We start from the raw sequence: 25,217 nt of genomic DNA on the forward strand, positions 1-25,217 counted from the left end.
ATAGTTTTAGTCAAAATCTCAAATTACAAATTGTCTTATACAACGTCAGTATTTTGAACGTCCGCCCGGAATAAATCAAATCCAATCCGCTGTTACTGTAATACAATGCGTTTCAGTGTAACAACAATGTCAGTCATGTTGAATTCATTCCCTTACCAGGCATTGCTTCTATTTACCCACTATAATGATACAATGTCTACTTCAGGGCAGTCAAATGCGGAAGTTCAAACTAATTACTGTCATCAGCGTGTGGGCCATCTGTGTAATAGCGCGTTCAGCATCATCTGTCGTGACATGAATCATAGATGGAGCTGTATGGTTGTTCACATCCATATCATACAGCTGAAAGTCCGCCAGAGTGCACAACGTCCTCAGGGTAAGTCATTGTCTTATCTCATCTGGGTTCAAGACGGCCTCCCAATCTGGTGCCAAATGGGAATGCTTTTGGTAGATTCTGAGTCCCGTTCATGCCCTGACTAGAGCGGAGGCTCAAATAGCAAATGAGTAAAATACAGTAAACTACGGTTATAACGAACTCAAAGGGACCACTAATGTTAGTTCGTTATAACCGTAGTTCGTTATAAGCATATATACAGCATTTATACAACAAATGGCCGGGACTAAAAAATAAGCTCGCTATATCGGTCAGTTCGTAATAAGCGTGTTCGTTATAACTGTAGTTAGTTCTGTAGTTGCCAGCAGCAAGTGACCATTGGGACATAGGGTTACTATGCCACTTCCTCGCAACCCAGCTGTATTGACATCACCCCTTTACATTACAACACATGGGCTGTCGTGTAAATGTGTGATCACTATGTCATATCCCAGCAACGAACAGTCTGTTGTAGCTGCCCAACGTGTGTGAGCTGTACCTTGAGTAAATACACGAATCTAGTGATGGCCTAAGTTAATTGTAATTTATTTAAAATAATTAATCATAATTGTATCTCATAACAACTATTAAATGTCAACGATAGAGAATATTCAGTCTCGGTTATCCGCTGGAACAGATAACGTGGGGCGTAAAGGGTAAAATAGCGATGAAAATTATAAGAATGGATCACAAAAAGTCAGCGACGACACACGGTGTTCGCGAAAAGGATAAGCATATTCTGCCCGGCGGGTATCACCCGCCACTGACAAAATTTACACAAGTGAGTGTCTGTTTGTTGCCTGCAGCCACGAGACAGTGGCCTGTCAACAACCCAGACAATCACGTGACGGGCGAGGAAATCCAGCGACACGATAGGGTTTTTACTCATTTTGTTTAAACTGAAAACGATATGTTAAGTTTGAATTAATTACATTTGCAGTGAACAAAATCGCGTAGCTGTCCTACAATCTGTGCCTACGTTGTTAATGTACAATGTAAGACTCACGATAACTCACAAACAACAATATAGAACGAGGCGTGGTTTATTTTACGATGAAACACTGTTCTATCTTGACATCATTATTGGAGTTGACGTCGTAAATTGGACGACATTATTTTTGAGAGAGTAATGAGTTGTTCCCCTTCGATGTAGCTGGGCAAAGCAGATAAACGCAATTGCCAAACGATCGCACCCAAAAGTGGGAGAGATATGACAATCAGTATTAGGTGAAAAGATGCAGATAATGCAGATATGAGAATTATTTGAGACTTTTCAGCAAACACCAAACTTAATCCCCTCACTTCATAAAATGGACTTGTCCGAAATTGTTGCGATCGGATTCAGGGAATCCTCATTGTTTAAATGCCCGTAAATAAAGTGTCGGCCGAAAGAAACTTTACCACTTTTAAAATGATATTGCAAAAATTTAAAAACGTTCCAACTAAATCATTGCAAAACACATCATCCACACACAACAATGTTATATGCAGAAAGTGATACAGGTCCACGGCACGTGTGTTTGTGGAATGCGAAAAAGTGAAAAACACGTGCCGCTTGGGCAGCCGAAACTACACGTGCAATAAGAGTATATAAACGATACGGATGGCATGTCGAACACTCTCACTGATAAAAAAATGAAAACTACCACAGAAATGCCAGGACTGATACCCGAACAACGCCACCGGACCCTGGGTACGATACAGATGGGAGCCATCATTGCTAGAACTTTTGGTTGTTCCCGTGTTGCAACGTTACGTACAAACCGGGTAGACATCAGATAAACCAAGAACAGGGAGATTCAAGGTAACTACGTCCAATGGAGACCGGTACTTGCGTACTTTGCATGTCTGATAGTAACGTCGTCAGTGACAAATGCCTGGACATTTGGTTAGTCAACAGACATTGGCTAGGAGACTAGAGCTCAAAGAATAAGGGCTTCCTGACCTTACAGAAAACAATTATTGACAACCCAACTTCGTTGTCAAAGATTCAGATGCGCTCGGTCTGTACGTCCTTAGCAGCGACGTGACTGGTAGAGGTAGGTAGTCTTCACCGATGAAAGACGTTTCTATCTGTTTAAAGCTGATGGAAGACGGCATGTTTAACACAAAGGGGAGGACGAACGGCGGCATGTTTTGTTTAGGAGGTCGTGCCACATGGTAGAAGGGGTGTTATTGTGTGAGGAGGAATTTGTGGGCAGGAGAGAACACAACTGGTCATCGTGAACGGAAATTGGACAGTTTAGCGTAACATGGGTATCGTGCTGAGGCTATGCAAGCCAATTCGGTATGAGTTCACCGGAATCTATTCCGAGTATCAGGAGTATCTTGAGTCTGTGGAACGGCAAACTAAAACCCGAACCGGTGCTCATTTCACGGGTGTTCGTGCTGTCAGGCCGATAGCCTGGGTCCAACCCGATGATCTTGCATGTTGCCCGGCCACTGTGTGTAAGCTGTACCGAGAATTGACACCAACCAATTTTTCTTGTAATGATGATCCGTTTCATCTGGCAACGAACACCATACGGTGTCCTAAATCTGGAGAAGCTTGGATCAAAAGACAGGGGTATGCGATTGACCAATCAGAATCGATTTCCAAATTCATGGTAGAATATCCAATATTAGGAAAAAAACACAAGGTATTTCACTTAATACACTGTCTATTCCTAATTTAGAATATTTACAATCCTAATTCAAACATCTATTTGCTTTTCTTGGATTGGATAAATTTTCAAGTAGGTGAGTTCAGAATAAGGGTGACAGAAAACCATATTTAACAGTGCAAAAATGCAAAATCGTAACACATTTTTACACACATTGAGAAATTGTTTTCAACAAAGCATGACAAAAATTGTTGATGTTGTTTCTTGAATATTTATTGTGACATTTGCATAATACATGTAAAAAGTCTTCGTATTGACCATTATGATCATACACAGTTATATACACTTTGAGCCATATATTATAATGAGAATGTCTGAATGATAGTTATGTATGTCCCACAGGTGAACGAAAGTATTCAAATTAAAAGTCGTTAATAGTAGGAACTATTTCTAAACGAAAGCCACTTATGAAAGCAATTTACTCTTGAGATCATAAATACAAAATGCATTCTTAAAGGTTTGATATTCAAAGTTTTAAATCAAACAGTTTCTGTTTTACAAAAATATGGTGTTTATTGCTTGCAGCAATTGTAATTGTGTGTCATTTGGAGGAAATGTTCATATATATATATGTGGAATATTTAATGTTAATGTTGGAATTGCTTCTGTTAAGATTCGGTAGAAGTTCACAGCATTGTGTTTTGACAATGATCAGTTGTCAGGAATGTATGACTATCTAATGTAGGTAATGGCAGTGAAAGTAACTATATTTAGATGCTTTTCTTTTTGAAATTTTCTAGAACAGCAAGACTTATCCAGCACTGTATACAACCTTCTAGAAGGTATTTAACCTATAAAAGGGGACAAATACGTGCCTCGCTCATCTCATATTACATCTCACATTACATCAAGACTAGCGGATATGTGAAGATCATTGTTTGTACCCTGAATATTCACTGGCCACTGTTGCTGCTAGGTGAATATTTTCCACTGTTATTATATTTTATGCTGCCATTGCAATCGTACTGCCATTGAATTTTGTAGTGCCACTCTGTTTCGTAGTGCCATTGTAATTACTTTGCAGTAATTTGTATTGGTGTGTAAACCTAGTTCATTTTATAATACAATTGTTTATTGTATATGATTTATTTGTGGTTTGTTGGTTTCAAACTGAATTCATTAACGTATCCATTTCTGGGTTAACTTATTGTTTCAATTTGTAAGTGGACATGAAACAAATGGAATGAATACAGATTATACGGATAATAACGTTGATGGGAGCTGATAAATGAATTTAAGTATCAAAACGAATCAATAATATCGTCGTTTAACCACAGTCTAGAATGATAATGTCTGATTAGTTTCACTTAATGTCAATGTTGCATGAGGTTAAAATAATATTCAGATGAAAGGATGGCGATATCGTGACAAAAATAAGGCTTTGCATATTACATTTACATGAATGAAAGATGAAGAGTCTCTTGTATATTGTCAAGGCTAGGAAGATAATTTAACATCAACTGATTGTCAATATCAGAATTCATTTATAATCTTTATGACTTACTCACGTTTAAATCATACACTACCACACACTGCATTCGTCCATACAGCATTACTATCGTACGCAAACAATACTACATTTCATCACTATCACATGGCCTTGTTACCAGAACTGTTCAAAGCTTTGAGTTCCCCTTCTTTGGTTTTGGTGTTCCTGGAACAGTCCCATTTACGAGCAAGAGGCTCGAGGAGGAGAAAGACTGACGAGATTATAGCGCAAGCACCTAATAGATGAGAGGACGCATGGTATGTTCCCGTGATGTCTCTTAAGGCTCCTGGAAGAAAATACAAAGATGAGTGAGGAGACGAGCACAATCCTACTCCATATTACACAAATACATTTCCCAGAATGATACTCTTTTTCAGTAGCACTTTGTGTTGTTCAAAGTAAATACATACTAACCAACAAGGGCCGTGCCAAATTGTGGGGCATTTTACTATATATATTCATACATACCTTGTCCTGTGAATATGCGTCCTAACCTGCCACTTTGTTACACGAGGGAGTGAATGGGGTTGTTTTAAAACTGCTTGAACAGTATTTCAGTTATTAAACAGCGGGAATTGTTTTTTACACTTTTCGTATGGCTTGTTGGAGGAGATTCAAAACTAGCATATTCTGTATAGGTACGTGTGCTATGGAGCTAGTTCAGGGAACCTATTTGGGATGAACCTGCAATTCAAATTCGTGATCAGCACATCCTGGAACAATTGAAGTACACGGAACCTCCTTTGCCCTAAGACAGAGTACATACTATTTTAATGTTCTAATTCTACAACCAATGACAATCATAACATCCTTGATTGTAACTAATTTAGTGGTGCGAGGGGTGATTGATAAGTTTTGAGCCTCACATAGAAAGACTTGACATAAAGACATTGAAATTTTTTTTTTTTCAATGTAGTCCCCATCCACATTGATAAATGTTTCGTCACCAATGTTGGAGGGATTTTGTCACAGTTTCGCGGAAGCCCTATTCTTGGTTGTCCAAAGGGTTCTCCACAGCTGCTATGAAGGCATCGAAATGGGTTCCCACTGGAGCTACATGTAGGTACGCTAAACAAAAGGGGTCGCGTCAGAACGACCTTTCACCCGACCAATCAGAGCGCTGCTTACCAGATCATGAAAGTGACAGTCGGAATGTGATTTCTCATCATGCAGCATCTAAAACTTTAAAACGGGGTATTCCGACTGAATCTATACAGTCTAGACCATATATCAGCCATTCGAGAATGTTCTTCTGTTCAGGTTTCAATCAACCATCATAGGTTTGTGGATAACCATCATGTATGCATGTTCATGTCATATTTACCCATGTGGATTGTGTTTATTAAAATGAAACTACTTACCCAGCACGGGATGTATTGCAGCGAGAGAGACACCAGTGAAAACCTGCACAAATCCAAGAGCTTTAGGAAAGGTCTCCAGGCCAAGAAGTTCAACCATCACCACAGGATTCATTGCAGGAAAGCCACCAGAAAACATCCCGAATAGCACAGAATACATGATCAAAAGGTTGAAGGAGGTATAATATTTTGTTAATTGGTACAACACACCTGTAGCAGTCATGAATATAGCAAGTAAATGATGAGCCCTGATTTTTCCTGATTCAACTATCACTCCTGACAGAAATCGGCTGAGACAGTCGACTCCAGCATATATTGTGATCAGCAATGCTGATTCCACATTTGTAAAGCCAGCTTCCTCTACGGCTGCTGGGAGGTATGCGGCAAAGAGTGAAACTGCGCAAACACCGAAAAAGTTGAAAAAGGCAATCACATAGAACGTAGCTCGTTTCAAAACTGAGAAGTCAAGTGATCTTCTAACCTTCGTACAACAGGAGACATTTCCTTCAAATTCTTCAACATTTTCAGAATGGGTAATGATGTTGTTGAGACTTAGAGTTGAGACTATATTGATGTCAGCAATGCTGGCGTATTTAAGATAACTGGACTGTGACAGTGTGTCAATGAAACTACCGAAGTAGCTGTCGTGTCCTTTGTGGGTTTGGTGAAGACGGATTGGAGACAACGGGTCTTCATTCTCACCAGGAGAACTGCTCTCATCGGAAATGTTAGTCTCACTCTGAGAACTTTGGACACCATCGGCGGATCCATCGGGGAGAAGAGGCTCATTTTGAACACGGAGGGAACGTAGGACACCTCGTTTATGTAGTTGAATTGTTGGGTCAGATTCTGTTCGTATTCGGAATGGTTCATGTTTCTGCATGAGCATCTTCGCAACAGATATGTTCTGTTTGGGACGACCATTCACAGCATCAGTTTCGGTGTGTCCATTTCTGATTCCATTTCCAATGTGGCCGATTCGAGACAGAGTGATTGGTGTGGGAGGAAGGGAAATATTGTCGTTTATGGGCTCTATAGAAACAATTTCAAAATCACTTTTACTTTTAATCTGTTCCTTAAACCTCTCCAATACATCAAGTCCATTGGTTTCTTCAGGTTCCAGCCTCTGTCTACATGGCGCTGGTCTGTACAGAAGAACAAAGATCAGAATTTCCATAAGTAGTCCTCCACTTATTAGAAGCGTGCCTCTTAGTCCGTACTCGGTCAACAGATATCTGATGAGTTGTGGTACTATCATCCCCCCAAGGCTTACTCCACAGCTACTTATTGCCTGAGCAAGGGCCCGCCTCTTCTCAAAATAAAGACCAATGATGACAAGACCGGGACCATAGAGTAAGGCTGATCCCATTCCTGCAAAAAAACAGTCGTGTGCTGAATCTTCAATTTGTGAATAAACTGCACACATATATATATATATATATATTATATATAGTACATATACATAATTACATAATATTACATATATATATATATATGTGTGTGTGTGTGTGTGTGTGTGTGTGTGTGTGTGTGTGTGTGTGTGTGTGTGTGTGTGTGTGTGTGTGTGTGTGTGTTTGTGGGTGTGAGTGTCTAACCAAAACGCAGCTGGAGAGTTGTATACTCAAATATACTTTTAAACCAGTGGAAGCTCAAACATCAACCAGGAACAGCATTTGACACCTTGTATATTTGAGAAAACAATACGTCATCTTCAGCGGATTCAGATCGACCCATGAACGTGGTTAATGCTTATCTGTGATCGAGGTAAGGAATACTTGATTGTTGTGAGGAGATTTCAACATGTTGTATGAGTGAGTACAGGTTGAATCTGCATGGGCTCACCTGACAGGATACTCTGAGTGAAGATGAGGAACTCAATGTTCATGGCAAAGAAGCTGAGGATCCCACCGAGGGACATTAAGATGCCACCAAGTATGCACGTCGAACGAATGCTGAACCTGTCCAGAACAATGCTGAGTCCGAACAAGGCTGAAATGATACATTGAATACTAGTATGTGTACAAAGTAACCTATGCTATATCTCAACTGTATTAAGAATGTATCAGTAAGAGTGTTGTATAGTAAACAGTATTGCACTTGTATCACACTGTGCAGCTTATGCTGCAACAACCCAAGGTGTCGCAGGTCTTCAACGTGTTCCATGTTGGATGAAACTCTCATACCACGGAACCTGAATAGAGCGTAGGCAACTGAGCAGGTGTAAATTAGTGTAAAATAATCATTCTGAATATAATATTAGAACAATGCATGCCATCATTGTAATTCTTAGCTTCTCTGTATTATTAGACTAAAAGAGACAGACAGACAAGGGGAAGACAAAGGCATAAAAGAGCGTGGCATATGTTTCCATGACAAATAAATAACTTAGTATTCATAATGGCGGTAAAATATTCAAAGCAAAAGTTGTTCTGGGCAATATTGATGAAACACAATGAATATCAATACTTATTTTATATATTTATGTCGTGATGCCGAATGAATCGTGTTTTCATGTTTAAGGCTGTGAAATGCTATTGATACGCAAGTGTATGTTCAGATATCAGTCAGATAGGTGTCACACTACCTTCGTATTTTGAAGATGAATCGTACATACCTGTTAGGCTATATGATGCAGAATAGATCCCCATGATTAGTGACGTCACAGACGTTGAAGCTTTGAATTCCTTCAGGAATTCAACAAAAAGGATGCCAAACGAACGGTACATGCCAACTTGAATCAAGTTGATACAGAATGTGGCTGTATAAGTAAACAAATATAGGATACAATAAGGTAATTTAGTCAATTATGTTGGTGGGGTGAGCATATCTTGCTTGGAATCATCTTTGTCATGGTTGTTGGTACATTTTCGAATCTGGACCAGAGACCACTCTGTATACATGTAGCAATGTTTAACTATCTTCTGGGTCCAACGACAGTACATATTCGAATCTGGACCAGAGACCACTTTGTATACATGTAGCAATGTTTAACTATCATCTGGGTTCAAAGCCAGTACTCATTCGAATCTGGACCAGAGACCACTCTGTATACATGTAGCAATGTTTAACTATCATCTGGGTTTAAAGCCAGTACATATTCGAATCTGGACCAGAGACCACTCTGTATACATGTAGCAATGTTTAACTATCTTCTGGGTCCAACGACAGTACATATTCGAATCTGAACCAAAGACCTCTTTGTATACATGTAGCAATGTTAACTATGATCTGGGTCAAAGCCAGTACTCATTTGAATCTGGACCAGAGACCACTCTGTATACATGTAGCAATGTTTAACTATCATCTGGGTCCAACGACAGTACATATTCGAATCTGGACCAGAGACCACTCTGTATACATGTAGCAATGTTTAACTATCTTCTGGGTCCAACGACAGTACATATTCGAATCTGGACCAGAGACCACTTTGTATACATGTAGCAATGTTTAACTATCATCTGGGTTCAAAGCCAGTACATATTCGAATCTGGACCAGAGACCACTCTGTATACATGTAGCAATGTTTAACTATCATCTGGGTTTAAAGCCAGTACATATTCGAATCTGGACCAGAGACCACTCTGTATACATGTAGCAATGTTTAACTATCATCTGGGTCCAACGACAGTACATATTCGAATCTGGACCAGAGACCACTTTGTATACATGTAGCAATGTTTAACTATCATCTGGGTTCAAAGCCAGTACATATTCGAATCTGGACCAGAGACCACTTTGTAAACATGTAGCAATGTTTAACTATCATCTGGGTTCAAAGCCAGTACATATTCGAATCTGGACTAGAGACCACTCTGTATACATGTTGCAATGTTTAACTATCATTTTATAATAATCCAGTTTTTGTCAGACAATCCAGTTTCTTACATCAAGAGCATCTGTCTACGCAACTGGGATAAGGTGACCTGCATCAACCATGTCCATATTTCAAGACATGTATTTGATATTCATAATAACACCACAAAAGCTACACAGTGGCGACAAAGCGGTACCAGCATCACAGATACAAATAATACATTTTTGAAAATGAAATACATATAATTATTTTAAAGTTAAAACATTTATCTAAATAGTAAATTAGAAGGACTAAAATTTACAGACATTTTTCGTATCTTTTTTTGTTTGGAGAGAGAAGTAGTGACAGTAGTGACTGGTATCCGAAGTGTGCCAACAGGTGTCGAATCGCTGTCTAAGATGGCTCAAATTTCGTAGTTCTAAAGATCACGACGGCGATACAGACCGTGAAGTAGTTTGTCTCACAGTCCCTGAACCATATTATTTTCCCTTCCGACCAGGCCTTACTGTAAAGCTTTAGCCCCAAATGAAACAAGCCAAGATGTTGAACAGGTTCAGGCTGAAATTTCCATCCCACTGGGACTGCTTTTAAATCTTAAAATAGTCTCCGGTTTTAATCAAAATAATATATTTTCAGAGACTAAGCGTTAGTCTAACCGTGAAGTACAACTATCCAAAAGATCCCATGCATGTCTATATTTCTTCAGACAGACTCTCCATGTTCCTATCGATATATACGGAACCGCAAAAGAAACGTCACCCCAAGTAACATTGCATGAAAAGTTGTCATTTAAATATCTGGGTAATTCTTGTCAAAATTTCTAAAATTTAACACCGGGAAAATGAAATTTGATGATAAAAAAACAAAAGCAGATGACAATAAAACCGATCGCCCAAATGCATCACGACAACGGCCATGGTGACCCGATGCACGTGAGTTCCGTGCAAATTGAAATGCACATGCGTTCCCCTATTTCTTGCCCTACAAATATCCACCCAGATCGGATATCATTCATTCGTTATTGAATTGCTACCCCATGCCAATGCATTTCAAATCCACGTAAGGACCATATGCAGGCTACACCAGTCCACCAACACTGCAGATGACCGACCACGAAGTGGAAGACCCAGGGTCACCATCCGACGTCAGGATCGTCAGATTGTGCGACAGCATCTTCAAGATCGCTTTGTTACTGCTGAGGAAACTGCTGGGGACCATGGGGACACACCAGCGACACATTTGAGCGGACACCGTGCGTCGACGATTGACGAGCAGACACCTCCACTGTCACAAGGCACACCGAGGAACCATTCTGACACCCGGCATCATCGGGACCGTCTTCAGTGGGCAACGCAGCATCAGCATTGGCGCCATCAGCAGTGGAGAAGATTCCTCTTCTCAGAAGATAGCCGTTACTGTATCTCAACAGCAAAAGGCAGAGAGAGTCGGGTGACGCCGTGGGTAACGTTATTCGGATGCTTGTTTTTTTTTAAGATAGACTCGTTGGATGGTCCTAGCATCATGGTGTGGGTTGGAATTGGTCTTGCGCAGAGTGTCGGCCCTGTGGTCTTCTAGAACATCGGTCCAGGGAGAGGCAATGGTGTCACAGCAGCTCGGTACATTGATCAAGTCTTGAGACCACACGCCATACCTCATTTGGCACGTCGCCACAACTACGAGTTTCAGCATGATAACGCCCGTGTCCACACTGCCAGAGCAACAGCAGATTGGCATCAGAACCATGCAGTGGCCTGCCCTCAGTCCCGATTTAAATCCCATTGAGCACCTGTGGGACGAGATTCAAAGACGGTTGAATGACGTCCGACCAAAGCCGACTACTGCAACTGAACTGCGTCAGGCGTTCCTCAGAGTGTGGGCTCAAGTGCCTTTTGCCTTCATCAACCGCCTCATCCATTCCATGTATCGACGTTGCACGACAGTCATCAATGTACATGGCGGACACACGAGATACTGACTTGTAATGCCATTTTCTCAGAGACGAGTGTTGTGTTCCACTTTAAGAACATTTGACACTTTAATTTCAACCTGGATGATCAGTTTGGCCAGGTTTAATCTATTTAATATGTCTCAAAGTATGTTTACAGTGTGTGAACAAATAAGATTACTCATATATCTATTCATGGTGACGTTTCTTTTGCGGTTCAGTACATATTTAAACATTTGATAATTGTTTGGGATAAGATCGAGAATCAATACTACTAAAACAACTTAAAGAACATCTATAATTAGAAGACTGTGACAGAGTCGGACGTTATTTAACTTCTACTGAGTAATATGTTTTAATCTACGACCGCGTGACCTAATGCAAACATGAAAACAATGGAGAATTGAAATTTTCAAATTTCCACGAAATTAATATTTTGACCTCCCTTCCCCAACATTAACCTCTCATAATGTTTTCTTTCCAAATTGATGATGAACATATTCGACTAAATACCACCAAGGTTCAAATATCGTTACTTGATTATATTTTTCACTTTGTATTTTTGTTGTACAATGATTATATACTACGTTAAAAGAACTGATATAACAAACAATACAAATGTATTCAATACTAACGTACCTCCAACAATGACCCATGCCCAACCACGATCTATGGGTAAGTTGTTTTTTATCTTGTTATCCTCGTCATGGACTTCTGTGGATGCTCCTCCGTTCTGTTCGCTGACCTTCCGAATCGTCATTGTGCTGCTGCGACCGACTGAAATACATCAGATGAAGCAATACGTACTTTGAGATCCTGTCTCTCTCCATCTAATGGTGAAGTATTTTTTCGTTAAAGGACGACATCTTCTACCACAAGTCAGTCAGTGTTTTTCAGGCGTATTTCTTCGATATTACAGCGTATCAGTGAGTGAGTTTGCTTTAACGTCATTTTTAACAGTATTCCAGTTATATCACGGCGTGTCAGCTTTATTTGGGAGAAAGCCCGATGTGATGCAGGTCTCAGACGTTTATCACTTCGGTGAAACCCACTAAAAGATTGAAGTGTGTTGCTGTGCGAATTGAAACACACCATATCACTGAGAGATTGAAGTTTGTTGCTTTGCGAATTGAAACATGCCATATCACTGAGAGATTGAAGTTTGTTGCTTTGCGAATTGAAACACACCATACACTGAGAGATTGAAGTTTGTTGCTTTGCGAACTGAAATACACCATATCACTGAGAGATTGAAGTAAGTTTTGATTCCTTTCGCTGCAAACTATGTTCCTATATTTTATGGTGAGTGAATTAATGTTTACTTAAAGACACCAAAATAAGACATCTCTTTATGCATTGATTGTGGTCTGTCCTAAACATGATACAATGCATCCTTAAGTTCCTGTCAGCAGTTGCAGTGCGTCACCGTCAGGACTTGCTGAGAGAAATTTGCTTCGCGATATATTTTCCTTTGTGAAAAAGAACCATATTTCCAAAACAGACAAGGAACTTTATGTCAAAATTTGGGATTTGTCTCCACATATTATTTGTTTCCAAATATTATTATTTGAATTGATAAGAGTATTTTATTGATAGTGTAACTGTAGAACTCAAACACATTTAAATATATGATTCGATATGTTTCAATCGGAATTGTGTTCTTTTCTTATATGAGGCGGTATGATAGCCTAGTAGTTAATATATCACTCCCGACATGGTTATAAATAAAGTGTGAAGTCCATTCTGGTCCCCGATATTGCTGAATTGATAAGCAAAGCGGCTTAAAAATTTGCTCTCTCATAACTATATTTTCTCGTTTGAAAATATATGACTTAATTCCCAGCAGTGGTGTCCGGACCAAACCGATTGTCGGATTAACGAGTGTCTGATTAACGGGACATAACGATATATCACGGCGACCTGTAAGTAGTCGAGTCTGGACCAAGCAAACCAATGCCATACCCATGGGGCCCGTCCACCCGATTCTCATTTAACCGCCTCTTCCGACAACACGATGCACTGGGTGACCTACTTGACCAGGAACGCTATTGTAACGTTAATGAAACACCTGTACTTTCTCCGTTGCATTTGACGCTTATATTGTCGGAAAATACAATCTTTATAAATATAATTATACGTACTATAGAAGGATAATACAAGAATACATAAAAGATAAATCTCGGAAAGACTAAGCCTAACTTAAGCCACAGTATCCACTTAAAAAGCGTTGTATTCCGTGTTTTCCATTAACTGCAAATATTGACATTAACACAAACTGTATAATTGGTTAGATATATATGTAATAAATGCATACAGTCACTAGCGACATTTATTTCGCGTCAGCAGATTCGTACGGAAATAATTATTTCGCCTTCTGGTTGAATTACGTTTTGTTCAACACATTACACAACATTAAGTACTTCCTGTATTGATGCCTTATTGGTTTAATGACCATAACCTACACGTGAGGTAGCAGCTGTTGCAGGCAATCAATATCCATGTTGTATTTATATTAATTATCTCCATATTTATAACAACAACAATGCGATAAAAACCGGTCCCATGATTTAAAATGGGGTGACCAATAAACAGACTAGAATATTGACCAACTTTGGACATTCGGGATCAGTGATATGTAACATTAAATGTATTAGCTGTAAAAGTAAAGTATTCCATGAATGTACGAATGTACACTGATGGTTGTGTGAGTATTCTGCTTTTTAATATCCTTGCTAATGGGTTTCAAGAGACAAATATGATAGGCGTTTTTTAGAAGATGATGGATGAAAAGGTAGACCCAATATATGGAACCAACTTCTTTTATGTACTAGTATAGCCACGTTTCGGTATAGAAACTTATACTGATGTCAAGCAGGCCTACATAATCTGAGCATGGTTCAGAACTATAAGGGGCGGTCGGGTAGCCTAGTGGTTTAAGCGTTCGCTCGTCACGACGAAGACCCGGGTTCGATTCCCGACATGGGTACATTGTGTGAAGCCCATTTCTGGTGTCCCCCGCCGTGATATTGCTGGAATATTGCTAAAAGCGGCGTAAAACCATACTCACTCACTCTGGTGTCCCCCGCCGTGATATTGCTGGAATATTGCTAAAAGCGGCGTAAAACCATACTCACTCACTCAGAACTATAATGTTTTGTGAAGAATTAAGAGTAACGACGACATACAAGGGATACCTGCACTCACCCACATGAGTGAGTGAGTTGAGTTTAACGCCGCTTTCAACAGTATTACAGTTACATCACGGCGTGTCAGCTTAATGTGGGAGGAAAGCCCGAAGTGATGCAGGTCTCAGACGTTTACCACTTCGGTGAAACCCACGAGCACGGGTATGGTGCTGACAAACCTAGAAACATAATCGGGGTGAACCGGGATTCGAACCCACAATCATAGTTTTCTGGCGTGTCCAAGGGACGCAATTCTGTACAGCAAATCGCGGCGCCTTAGACGACTGGGCCATCCGTGACCCCTCATCCCACATGAAGCTAACATGCCATGATATACATGTAACTGCAATACTGTGCTGTATTGGGAGATACCAAATCGTTGGCACCGAGAACAACTTGGTAATTGGGATGCAAGCGGGATATTTCTAAAGCGTCTATTTGCATGTGTTTGCATTATTATTATCATTATCATTATCATTATTATAATTATTATTATTTTATTATTATTATTATTATTATTATTATTATTATTATTATTATTATTATTATAGTAATTATTATTATTACCAACATAAACTCGGGAATGTATGTGACTGCAAGATAAACAGTTGAACTAAGATAACCCAGTTGAACAACACTTTGGATTTTAAGCTCAACACGAGACGTGAAGGAGGTTTTGTTGACTCATCACGTGAGGTCAAGTGCACACATTGTATTTTTAGGAGTGTATTCCAGGGAATACTGCAACGTCTCCGCCACTACTATTTGGCGTATATTTAAGCTGAAACCACGTCTATCATCCAAATACCGAATAGATTACTGGGAGTACGTTATCATTTCTTTGATCATCTAAGTCGCATATACACTGCTTGAAAGCGAATATTTACAAAACTAAAAAAAGCGGTCCCCGTTTGGGTCATTTGCGGACAAATGTGCTGATAATAAGACCGGGTAACTATAATGAACCGCAAAAGAAACGTCACCCCAAGTAACATTGCATGAAAAGTTGTAATTTAAATATCTGGTTAATTTTTGTCAAAGCTTCTAAAATTTAACATGACCTTGTCCTGGAAAATGAAATTTGATAATAAAAAAAATCCCAAAGCAGATGACAATAAAACCGATCGCCCAAACGCATCACGGCAACGGCCATGGTAACCCGATGCACGTGTATTCCGTGCAAATTGAAATGCACATGCGTTCCCCCATTTCTTGCCCTATAAAAATCCACCCAGATCGGATAACTTTCATTCGTTATTGAATTGCTACCACATGCCAAGTTTGACAAGAAATCAGCGACACCAAGCCCTTGGACGATTGCAAACTGGACAAACCGCCCGGCAAGTAGCCAATGCATTTCAAGTCCACATAAGGACCACATACAGGCTCCAGCAACGGTACCAGACCACCAACACTGAAGATGACCATCCGACGTCAGGATCTTCAGATTGTGCAACAGCATCTTCAAGATCGCTTTGTTACTGCTGCGGAAACTGCTCGACAGACCATGGGGGCACACCAGCGACACATTAGTGCGGACACCGTGCGTCGACGATTGACGAGCAGACACCTCCTCTGTCACAGGCAATCCCGAGGACCCATGCTGACACCACGTCGTCGTCGGGACCGTCTTCAGTGGGCAGCACAGCACCAGCATTAGCGCCACAATCAGTGGAGAAGAGTATTCTTCTCAGACGAGAGCCGTTACTGTATCTCAACAGCAGATGGCAGAGTCTGGTGACGCCGTGGGTAAAGTTATTCGGATGCTTGTGTTTATTGAGAGAGACTCTTGGGGTGGTCCAAGCTTCATTGTGTGGGGTGGAATTCGTCTTGCACAAAGGGTCGGCCCTGTGGTCTTCCAGAACATCGGTCCAGGGAGAGGCAATGGTGTCACAGCTGTTCGGTTCATTGATCAAATCTTGAGACCACACGCCATACCTCATTTGACACGTCGTCGCAACCACGAGTTTCAGCATGATAACGCCCGTGCCAACACTGCGAGAGCAGCAACTTCCAGGAGTAACTTCCACCAGCAGTTAAGTTTCAGATTTCAGCAAATCCAAAGATATACCATTTGTATAGTATAAACTCCCTACCAGTACCCAATACTGAGACCTCTAACAATGCCACACAACCACTTGCTTGGCATCTTTGCTTTGACAAACAAACACTATTCTGTCAGGCTTAACAAACAGTCTACCACACAATGTTCTGCTTCTCTTGCACGTCACTGTCCCTTTACACCCAAGCTTGTTTCTACAACTGCACATTCATGTGAGGTACCACACAATGTTCTGCTTCATTGCACGTCACTGTCCCTTTTCACCCAAGCTGGTTTCTACAACTGCACATTCATGTGAGGTATCTCTTTTCAATAATCAACTTGACCAAATTAAGCAAGCATGTTACTTTCATGTTATTCCCAAAGTCCAACACCAAAACTAACAGAAATAGCTTTTTCTGTGGCTATAGTTTACCACATATTCCTACTTCTACAAGGACAAGTTAGCTTGAGACGAGCGCGATCTCACTATGTATATGTAGCTCACAGGAACTCGTTAAATACCATGTGTTTCCTCGTATATGATGTTTACCATCCAAAATCACACTCCTGGGGTGATCTGTGTTTATTGGTTTATTGAATAAAAAAAAGTCATGGTCTGGTATAAATGGATTACAGGCAATGGAGTCTGACATTCCATTCAACATGAAAGTGTGAGCTACATTGAATAATGTTTCAAAATATCAACGTTAATCCGTCTGTGGGAGGAACGCACAAAATAGCACCTTTCATAGACACTCACGCGTTTGTGAAATCCATGTACTTACCAAACGAAATATCAAACCGGGTTTCAGCTGGGATTTCAAGCCATGAGCTTCGGATCACTCAACCCTGCACAGCGCATTCGTCGCCTTGGGGACGTTACCCGGCTGTTCGGTGAATCAAGCTTCAGTGGATTAACTTAAAGTTAGCCGCGATTATCTCTCGTGTATATTAGAAAAAATGATCAGTTGAATAAATGATGAATCAGGTATACAAACTATTTTTTTAAGATGTCAACCTGTATCCTGAAAATATGCAATTCGGCGGTTAGGGGTCTCCACATTGTGCATCATACTTTAAGATAGTGTCACGTGCTCCCGATATGTAATATTTGCACGGGTGCAACACAAACGTATTCTGCGATCGGTTGGATAAAACTGGAGGGGGCTAGAGTGCAGATTTTCTTTCAAGGTGACACAGTGACGCTAGCTGTGCTTGTACAACCACCACCGCCTGAACATCTATGTTGACACAGTCTATAGGCTGTGACATTTTCAGCAAATATTTGTAGTCGAGTCGGATGACACCCGTGACCCACATGACGCGATTAGAAAACAGCCCACCAGAAAAGGGGAGGATGAGAAACAGGCGTTATTGTTCACTGACCTCACCACAGAATTTAGGATACAAAAAAATATTATCGTCGGAGGTCATTTGATTACAGGTAGGAACTATATCATCTGCCTCAAATTATTCTTATGCAAAATTTGCATTTACTCTTTAAAATTATTTCAAACACAAGCTTAGTATGTTCTCCATTCAATTAGGTTTCAAGTCTAACGTACCATAAACATACAAAATGCATGTTCCAAATGTTCTTTTCAAATGCATGATGACAGTATTGCTTCAACGCATTCATCTGTATCCACACTGCTCACATTCATATCTAATTATTCGCGTGATTGTTAAGCTTTGCGTGTATGATGGTTCCCCTTTTTTTTCTCTTTGATCATGTCCATAAATTAAGCATGTATGGACTGACACACGGGGTCGGAAATATATCCCCAACCTTTTGTAATTCAACTTGCGAAATTATTATTGAGATATATCTACAGTTTCCTATTCAGAACAATGCCTGTTTTGCATCCCATGGAGGAGATGGGATGGGGATGGGTGGGGTGGGGGTGGGGGTGGGGGTGGGGGGGGGGGAAATTGGGTGGGGTTGCGGTGGGGTTTGAATGCGGTAGGTGGGGGTGGGGGTGGGGTGTTCTTGCGCAAAACGATATAACAGTCCCTGGGGATGCTGGGTGCCATGGATGCCATGGATGCCATGGATGCCATGAATGCCATGTGTTGCAGGTCTCCTAAACGTTATTTGGCCTCTCATTTAAGACACTAATATGTAGTGCGGACACAAACACATATTCAGTCTCAAACAAAAATCCTAAAGGCCCTCCATGACAGTATGAGTCTGTTATCCTTACCACAACTTGAACCTGTATTGCACTGCCCCAGTGGATAGAGCACCTGATAGGAAAGCGGAAGGTCGGTGGTTCGATCTCCGGCCGCCTCATACCCGTAGACGTTAAAATATGGTACTTGTTGTTTCCCTGCCTGGCGCACAACAGTGTGGCAAAAACAAGGACCGGTCGGCTCTGAGTCAGTTAACTATAAAACGAGCATTAGTCGGGTCTCTTACAAATGACACACACCTACAAGTGCAAAAATCTTGGGACACACACACACACACACACACACACACACACACACACACACACACACACACACACACACACACACACACACACACACACACACACACACACACACACACACACACACACACACACACACCTGCATGGATGCCGCTATATTCCTACAATGATCTTCAACGGGACGTAAAAAAACCATTTCACCACCCGTTGGGCAACTAACAATTGTATAAATATATGGTTTCTTATTCATCGATACAAAATACAGTACTGTCATTGTCACGCAAATATTATTTCCCATTCTTTTTAACATATAATCTTACATTAGCATCTTCCAACATGACGACACCTACCGTTTCGCCCCACCTTGATAAAAAAGAACTCCCGATGGGGAACACGAAATCCTGTTCTGTTTAGTTTGGACCAGTACACACCTCGCCACCGTGTATGTTTCAATGTAAACATATAGCCTGTTATAGCAGAAAGAACCAGTTGTAACTAGATGTTCTTATCACAAAGAGAATTCCCGTTCGTTCACATCCCATGTGTACAACCCACTCCGTGCACCTGCTACACCGCTCGTAATATGCCATACACGTGCATGGGCGAACACGTCGGCAGCGTGTCGTGTCTTTGTTTGAGTAAATCATGATATTGTGTTATATGTTAGCAGTTAATGGCTTCTGGCAAAAACCGTTAAGCTCTGTCCATAAGTATATTTTTTAAAGTGATGACTGTTCTTCAATTATTATTAAGAGTGAGTGAGTTATTTATCGGTGTTTGACGTTTCTATTTTCCTCTGGTCCACAACATCCGTCTACGGGCAACTCAGGGTCTATGCAAATGTGATGACGAATGCTATCTAATTATTTATAGGATCTGAATTTCTCTGCCTGTGACAATGGCCTCTCGATGACAAAGCTGGCCTAGAGTTGCACTAGAGAGTTGGCTAATTCTTAAGCTTCCTGACAAACAAACTTTCTGGTAATTCTAGCGTTTGTCAAATTCTCTGGTTTCTGAATCTGATATTTGTTTGCCTACGTTTGGGAAACGATATTTGCATAAATATACACATGAGCTCCTAATTTAAACCTTAACAATGAACTGCACCACTGTTGTAACCTGTTCCGTTCATTTACCATTGGTTTATTTCTGTTTAGTCAATAAATGTAAGACAGATTACATATGAAGGTATAACATCGGCGTATTGTAAATGGCAGGTGTCGGCAGCTTGGCCTAGCTTCACAAAGAGACGGCATACGCATCTCTGTAACGTGACCATGTACTACACACACACACGCGCGCGCGCGCACACGCACACACACACACACGCACACACACACACACACACACACACACACACACACACACACACACACACACACACACACACACACACACACACACACACACACACACACACACGTCACTATGTTGGTCTAATAGCCTTCTTCTCACACCTTGAAATTAACTAACGATGGTGATCAATAAATTCAAACATTCAAACCCGTTCTATTCCGTTTGGACCAGTACACACCTCGCCACCGTGTATGTGTCAATGTAAATATACAACCTGTTATAGTACAAAGAACCAGTTCTAACTAGACTCTCTTATCACGAAGATAGTTGCCTGTCGTTCACATTCCGCCCATGCACCCAGCCTATTTCTTAACCTGTTTCACGGCTTCCGATATGCAAGTTATGTCTATTGTCAGCAGTAAATTGTTTCAGGCCCAAACCGTTAAGCTCTGTCGTTTAAGTTTGTTTTGTTTTTTAAATGTCTACTGATAAGTATATAATTGGCTTTTCAAGAGTGAGTGTGGGAGTTCTTAACCGTAATTGGACCCACAGGTTTGACTGGTCACCCGTAGCCATTATATACACATTATAAAAAAAACAATTTATGACATAAAGATCATCACTATTTATGTGGTTCGACCCTCTTAAGATGACCAAGAGGAATCTATAGGTAACCCAAACTGAAAGTACATACATGTGAGTTGACGTGGGGTGACATGGGGTTTAATGTCGCCTTCAATACCATTGCACTTACATAAAGACGTGCATGCACCTTTCGTGTGTGTGTCTTATTGTACTGGTCCGGACTAATGCTGGTTTTATAGTACGATCCCACTGAGATACCAAGCCACAGTTTAACATGAATACGCAAATCAGACACAACATACTGACTCATAGCCGACCAGTCCTAGTCTTTTTTTCACTTAATGCCGTGCGCCAGGCAGGGTAACAACAAATACCATCCTTTAACGTTTGTTGGTACGTCGAGGCCGGGTATCGAACCACCGACCTGCCGCTCTCCGGGCGGACGCTCAACCACTAGACCACGTAGGCTGTTGAACGTACATGTATCTCACCAATAATATGTATACGTTTGGATGAGCGTTTTTTTGGCGCAAAATCCATGGATGGAACACAACACAAGTGTTGTCTTCTTTAACTACAAAACGTGACAGGTCGGAACAGAAAGTTTAATATCAGTTGAGGCTACACTCAATAAACATTAGTCACTCATGACATTGTCTCCAGCAACAGTGAACGCATGTGCTTATCTGAAGCTCTAGATCACCCCACCCCATCGTGTCGAACCTGAAATTAGGTGGAGAGTTGTTACAGCTAAAATGGATATCAGGCTATCTAAAGTACATGTTGTACATGGACCTAGCTGCTTGTTTGTCTCGACGCACAGTCAACATGAATTACTAGTGTACGTTTTGAGCAGTAAAGATCATAATAAGATTCATGACTACAAATTAAGATACATGTCATAATGCTGAAGAAACGACCCGTGAAAACCCGGGGTAGAGTAGGTCTTAAGCAACCCATGCTTGACGTAAAAGGCAACTACGCTTGTTGTAAGAGACGACTAACGGGATTGGGTGGTCATGCTATCTGGCTTGGTTTGATGCATATCATCGTATCCCAAACGCGTGGCTCGATGCTCAGGATGTCAGTCGATTATTTACAGTCATATGGCTGGAATATTGCTGAGTGCGGCGTCAAACAACAAACAAACAAAACAAACACAAGCTGAATAAACGCAATCATCTCATGGCAACAGCAGATGGCTGTGGTTTAAACCGTCAAAGTAGCTTTGCAGAATTGAGTCCTTCACAATCAGGATCCGCTGCTAGTCAGTTCGAATCCTCAATGCATTCCGATTATAAGAGAAAACGTCTACGTTCTCGGATTGACATGTTGCCCCTACGGGTTTCCCATATTACGTGATTGTGACGGGATATATTTTGTTTGTTTGTTTGTTGTTTAACGCCGCACGCAGAAATACTTCCAGACATATAAAGGACGATAATTGATTTTGACCCAGACACTCCAGTAAATGATATTAAGAACAGCGTCTCCAGGAACGCCGTGCCCCAGAGATCTTGATGAAATATTTCTTAATTATTTTTTAAAATGACATATTATACCCAATCCCCATCAAGTTAAATAATTACACGCTCTAAGCAATTGGACAATTGGAATACCTCCATTATAATTTAACGATAGTTCATATATGGATATCAACTGCTTTGTCTTCTGAGTGTCCGATGTTGTCAGATGTTGTGCTCCCTCAACCGGTTGCGTACGGCTTTGCCACTAATTGGTCTCAGCCCATAAACTGTCCGAGCTGTTGCAGTTTGGTATCAGTTCCTTAAATGCACCAACCGAATATGGTTGTCTTGTTGACGTAAAGCTGCACGTGGATGACCAGCCTGTGGCAAGTCATGATCGTTTCCCTGCTGTAGACGTCTCCAAAGAGGTGACATATGTCTGGCAACGTCGTTTACGCCATTACTATTTGCGGCGCACCCACGACGAGTAGACGTTGATTTGCATCAGACCGGGACACTGCGTAAGCGTTATATACGGTTTTTATGGGCATCTGGTAACTAAATAAATGAGTGTGTACTGTTCACATTAAACCTCCACGTGTGTGAGCATCATGCTCCCAATAACCATCAAACGTCAGAAATGTGCGCCGTGCATTAACATTTTTTTAGGTTGATATGAAGCACAGTTACTTTTTGCCGTCAGTATATATCTTCACTACCAACTAGCACTCAACATGAACTTTGTCACTATGGTTGACTCGTTGGGCCCGTGAAGGTAACTACGACATTAAAGTTAATCCTAATACAAACCACGCCGTATTGTGTATCTGAACAGAGGTCGGCAACGCGACATACCATGGAAAAACGACTGGAGTAGCGAGACGATCTTTTCAAATGTCAATCATGATAGGAGCAACATTAGGACTGAACTTAACCCAAGAAGGTCACTTTTGGCCCAGTCGGTTGCGACCCCGCTTGTAGAGTTGCGTCCCTTAGGCGTTCCAGGATCTATGGCAATGGGTTCGAATCCCTAATTCGCCGTGATTATGATTCTCGATTTCTCATCACTTGTTCCCGAGGATCTTCACCCGTTATTTCGGAATTTCCTTCCTCGCCAAGCAGTGATGATATAATTGAAATACTGTTGTTGTTCTCAGATCCTTTGTTCAGGTTCAGGGGCGGTGGGAAGCCTAGTGGTTGAAGCGTTCGCTCCTCAAGCTCAAGACCCGGGTTTGATTCCCCACATGGATACAATGTGTGAAGCCCATTTCTGGTGTACCCCGCCGTGATATTGCTGGAATATTGCTAAAAGCGGCGTAGAACCATACTCACTCACTATTCAGGTTTATCTGGTCTGGTGGATAGCGGAAGGTCGGTAACTCTTGTCGCGTCATTCCAAAAGACGTTAAAAGGGGTACTTGATGTTACCCTGCCTGGCGCTCGGCATTAATCGATCAAGCAAAGCCGATTAATACAAACGAAAAGACCGTCTCTGTGGTCTGGTTGATAGAATGGAAAATGGTGGGTCCATCCCCGGTCGCGTAATACCAAAAGATGTTCAAAGATGGTACTTGTTGTTATCTACCTGGCACTCGACATTAGGGTATAAAACAAGGTCTGGTTTCGCTATGAGTCAGTACAATGTGTCTTAGCGGGGTACACATATATACTGCGGCATGGTACTAGTACCTCAGTGGGTTTGCTCTATAAAACCGACTTACCCCATTTTATCCCACAACCCCGCCTACGCGAAGGACAAGACACTCTGTTATGTGTAAACTACACTCTTCAAAAAAAGAAACGCATAGTTAAAAAATACGGATATTTATTAAGCGGATGTAAAAGTATCTACACAGAATATGCGTGAAATCAATCAAATGAAATTAGACACAGTGATCGCATTGTCGTCACTGTCAGCATTAATTCAGTACAGTCATTGCACCTGTGTAGCCACAAGGGGGCGTCATGGTCAGTACCTGGTCACACCACCTCTTGCAGCCCTCACTGCTCGACACCTCCTTGGCACAGATTGCACAAGTCGTCGGATTTTATCGTGGGGAATTCTTCGCCATTACTCCTGTTAGGCGTTGGCGAGTTGTGCCAGTGTGTGGGGACGCTGGTGACGTTGACGGACGCGTCGATCAAGTTCGTCTCACAAATGTTCAATCGGGTTGAGATCAAGCGATTTTGACGGCCATGGAGGGACATTGATGTTCTCATTAACAAGGAAATTACCTGTTGCACGTGCTGTGTGGGGCCGAGCGTTGTCACGTTGGAACAGCTCCCTCTGGCGGTCAAGAGTTGGGAGGAGGTGAGGACGCAGAATTTGGTCTTTGTATCGGTTTGCTGTAAGATTGCCCTGGACAACCACTAACTGTGATGTACCCGTGTAGGATATGGCTCCCCACACCATGACACTCCCTCCACCAAATCGGTCCACCTGTCGAACGCAGTTCGGCGCAAAAGGTTCATGTCGACGTCGGTATACACGTTGTCTTCCAACCCGTCGTTGAAGAAGAAAACGTGACTCATCGGTGAACCAAACCGCGTTGCAAGTTCCTGAG

The 25,217-nt window shown here is 41.3% G+C and overlaps 2 protein-coding genes across 6 annotated transcripts in view; one reads left to right on the top strand and one right to left on the bottom strand.

The window, feature by feature from the left end:
• The first annotated feature begins 243 nt into the window (after nt 1-243).
• LOC124148592 (monocarboxylate transporter 12-B-like) overlaps nt 244-25,217 on the top strand; it is a 49,272-nt gene continuing 24,298 nt past the window's right edge. The window contains exon 1 of one of the 2 annotated variants that reach the window (XR_007219603.1): nt 244-376. The gene's annotated coding sequence lies outside the window, so the exon portion shown is untranslated. Of the gene's footprint in view, nt 377-18,214; nt 18,316-25,217 lie in introns of those variants that run through there. The other variant, XR_007219604.1, reaches the window with a different exon arrangement.
• LOC124148590 overlaps nt 3,210-25,217 on the bottom strand; it is a 55,416-nt gene continuing 33,408 nt past the window's right edge. For 3 of the 4 annotated variants that reach the window (XM_046519753.2, XM_048390739.1, XM_048390738.1), the window contains exons 2-6: nt 12,282-12,419; nt 8,498-8,641; nt 7,726-7,872; nt 5,887-7,254; nt 3,210-4,811 (exon numbers count right to left, since the gene is read on the bottom strand). In XM_046519753.2, coding sequence (XP_046375709.2) covers nt 4,627-4,811; nt 5,887-7,254; nt 7,726-7,872; nt 8,498-8,641; nt 12,282-12,402 — 1,965 coding nt within the window. In that variant the 5' untranslated portion in view covers nt 12,403-12,419 and the 3' untranslated portion in view covers nt 3,210-4,626. Of the gene's footprint in view, nt 4,812-5,886; nt 7,255-7,725; nt 7,873-8,497; nt 8,642-12,281; nt 12,420-17,656; nt 17,787-25,217 lie in introns of those variants that run through there. The other variant, XM_048390737.1, reaches the window with a different exon arrangement.

This window comes from Haliotis rufescens, unplaced genomic scaffold (genome assembly GCF_023055435.1).
Source record: "Haliotis rufescens isolate VD_foot unplaced genomic scaffold, xgHalRufe1.0.p SCAF_9, whole genome shotgun sequence".
NCBI lineage: Eukaryota > Metazoa > Mollusca > Gastropoda > Lepetellida > Haliotidae > Haliotis > Haliotis rufescens.